The 2,451-nt window shown below is 30.4% G+C and overlaps 1 protein-coding gene across 1 annotated transcript in view; it reads left to right on the top strand.

Annotated features, from left to right (window-relative positions):
* The window catches only part of LOC105455826 (uncharacterized protein K02A2.6-like), an 11,164-nt gene that overhangs the window by 5,383 nt on the left and 3,330 nt on the right, over nucleotides 1-2,451 (top strand). Inside the window, exon 4 of the mRNA XM_011699453.1 lies at nucleotides 1,481-1,564. Coding sequence (XP_011697755.1) covers nucleotides 1,481-1,564 — 84 coding nt within the window. The remainder of the gene's footprint in view (nucleotides 1-1,480; nucleotides 1,565-2,451) is intronic.

Genomic DNA, 2,451 nt, shown 5'->3' on the forward strand with positions numbered 1-2,451 from the left:
AAAACTTGTAAAAATAGATGGAAACTATCCTTTTCCTCCCTGACAGTCAATAAATACTCGTAAGGCACATAAAGTGAAGCCTATTCAGACAAGAAAACTTGCGATTGAAAGCTGTTGAAAGAAGTGGAAAATATGCTTTTATGTATAAAATTTAATAATAATTTTAGTTTTCATCCATTTTTACGACTTTAATAACTACGAGAGAAGTCACATTTTCACAATTAAGCACATAATAACGAAATGGCATGTAAGACAAAATTCGTCATCAACACTTTTCACAGATTCGTATATATTCTCTTCACATTCGACTGTGAATGATCAATTTTTATTTGCTTACGATATCGGCATACAACATATTTTGTAGAATTATCACGGTTTACGACATATAACACCGAAATATAACATATTATAGAACGGGCCGAGTACGACAAACAAGTTTCTAATTTCTATCGCGATATAGTGTCGCCATCGTCAACGCGAAGTTCGTGGCTGACTAGGCAGGAGCTTTAAATGTGAATGTGTCCAATATGTCTAATTATTATATGCCTATACGGTATCACCCGGTAATATCAATGCCGGCGATACATTAAGAATGTCTATTAAAAACAACTGAAAATGCATTGATTTTTTAAAAATTATTCAAAGATAACTTACAAAATCGCATCATAATTTAAAATTAAAAAAAAATGCATTTTAAAAAGACACTTTCAAGTTTTTAAATACATTGAAGCAAAGTTATAAACATTTTTTTCTTTAATATATATAATCAAAGTTTAAGTTTTTCTATCAATTTTTTGCAGTTAACTTAAAAATAATATTATCTAGATACGAATTATTGTCGAAAAGAAAGCTTAACAACGTTTAAAAGTCAAGACTTCTATGCGCGAACTTACGTTGGAAACCGTGTTTGGGTTTCATTATCAATACTTTATAACGAGTTACTCGAATACATATTAAATATTTTGTGGGACAGTTCGAACTGTTGGCGTCTTTTCTAATAATAAGTCTACTTCGGATTCCCGTTCATACACATATTTTTTAATTGAAGTATTCACGATAGTTGAATTTCAATTTTCAACAATTTTCTGAAATATGTTCAAAAAACTAACAAAATGGTAGAAACAAATAATTCAATAAACAGATCAGTACACACAGAGAAATATATCCGATTTCCTCTTTTATAATCATGACAGATCTTATTCTCAACTTCATAATGTGAGAATGTTTATCTTATTCTGGTTCTACGTTGCCTTGTTTTTATTTTGCTAGTAAGTTTGATGTTTTGCTAGTTTTTAAATCGATCGAATTGTATCATCAGCATTAACATTAGTATAATTTTAATTGAAAGAATCATGAAAAAAAGAACAAATATTAAAAAGAAAGAGAATAGAGCTGTGAAACATTCGATCGTTTTTAAAGCAAAAGCTGTATATTTATTCATGAAAAATAAACCAGAAAATATGTGTGTGACCTTTTGTAGGATGAAGAAAAAAAAGACAGCAGAAAATTCGAGAAAATTGACGAATTACCTAGCGAATTCGAGTGTTGCTTTTGTACTACGAAGGTATTTACGATCATTAATGTTTTTCTTCAGGCGGCACTACATACACCAATGGACTGTCAGCGAGTCCATAATACTATCGACATGTAGTCATTAAAACTTAAACTAGTCTATCTTTATAATTTATCTTTATCATGTGCGCAATATATATGCATATACATATATATTTTTTTGATCTGCATATTTCTCTCTTACTTAAACATAAACTTTTATTTATCCGGTTTTTGAACGAAATGTGATTTTTATAATCTTTTTTCGGCTTTTCGCAATATTTCGAAATTGAGATATATGTCGTTTCGTGCAAGTTTATATATCTATATGATATGCACACTATTTATATAGTCCACTGGGTGTATGCACTGCCTTCCTTGCTATTTATCTTTTACGAAGCGTAACTATTTCGTTGATAGAACACGTTCAAAAAACTGTAGCATAGCACTGTTTGTTTTTCCTCCTTTTTGTATGCCTAACATAACGTTCTCAAAGATTGAGGCACAATATTTTGTCCACGAGATAGTTATGTCATATACCAATATATGTATATTTAGCATTCTCGTTCTCTAAATTGGAGAGCAAACTTCAAAAATGTCGCTATTTTATCGACGATTTGTGAGTATTGTATATGCGTGCGATATTGATTGATAGTGTGTAGTAATATGTTCATGTTTACTAGTTTTACTCCTTCATCAATATCGTACGCACACATCGTAACAAATTTTCAAGCACTTAAATCTTTCATATTAGGAATTATCAGACTCTTCAACATAGAATAATAATGGGTGACAATAAAGGCACTAAGAGTCAATACGCAGAAGTCGTTGCGTTAAAGATTCAAGTAGAGATGTATTCTATAACCTAAATTACATCTTCTTACATAAGTCGTACGTTTC

The sequence above is a fragment of the Wasmannia auropunctata genome, unplaced genomic scaffold (assembly GCF_000956235.1).
Source record: "Wasmannia auropunctata unplaced genomic scaffold, wasmannia.A_1.0 LD335841.1, whole genome shotgun sequence".
In the NCBI taxonomy this organism is placed as follows: Eukaryota; Metazoa; Arthropoda; class Insecta; order Hymenoptera; family Formicidae; genus Wasmannia; species Wasmannia auropunctata.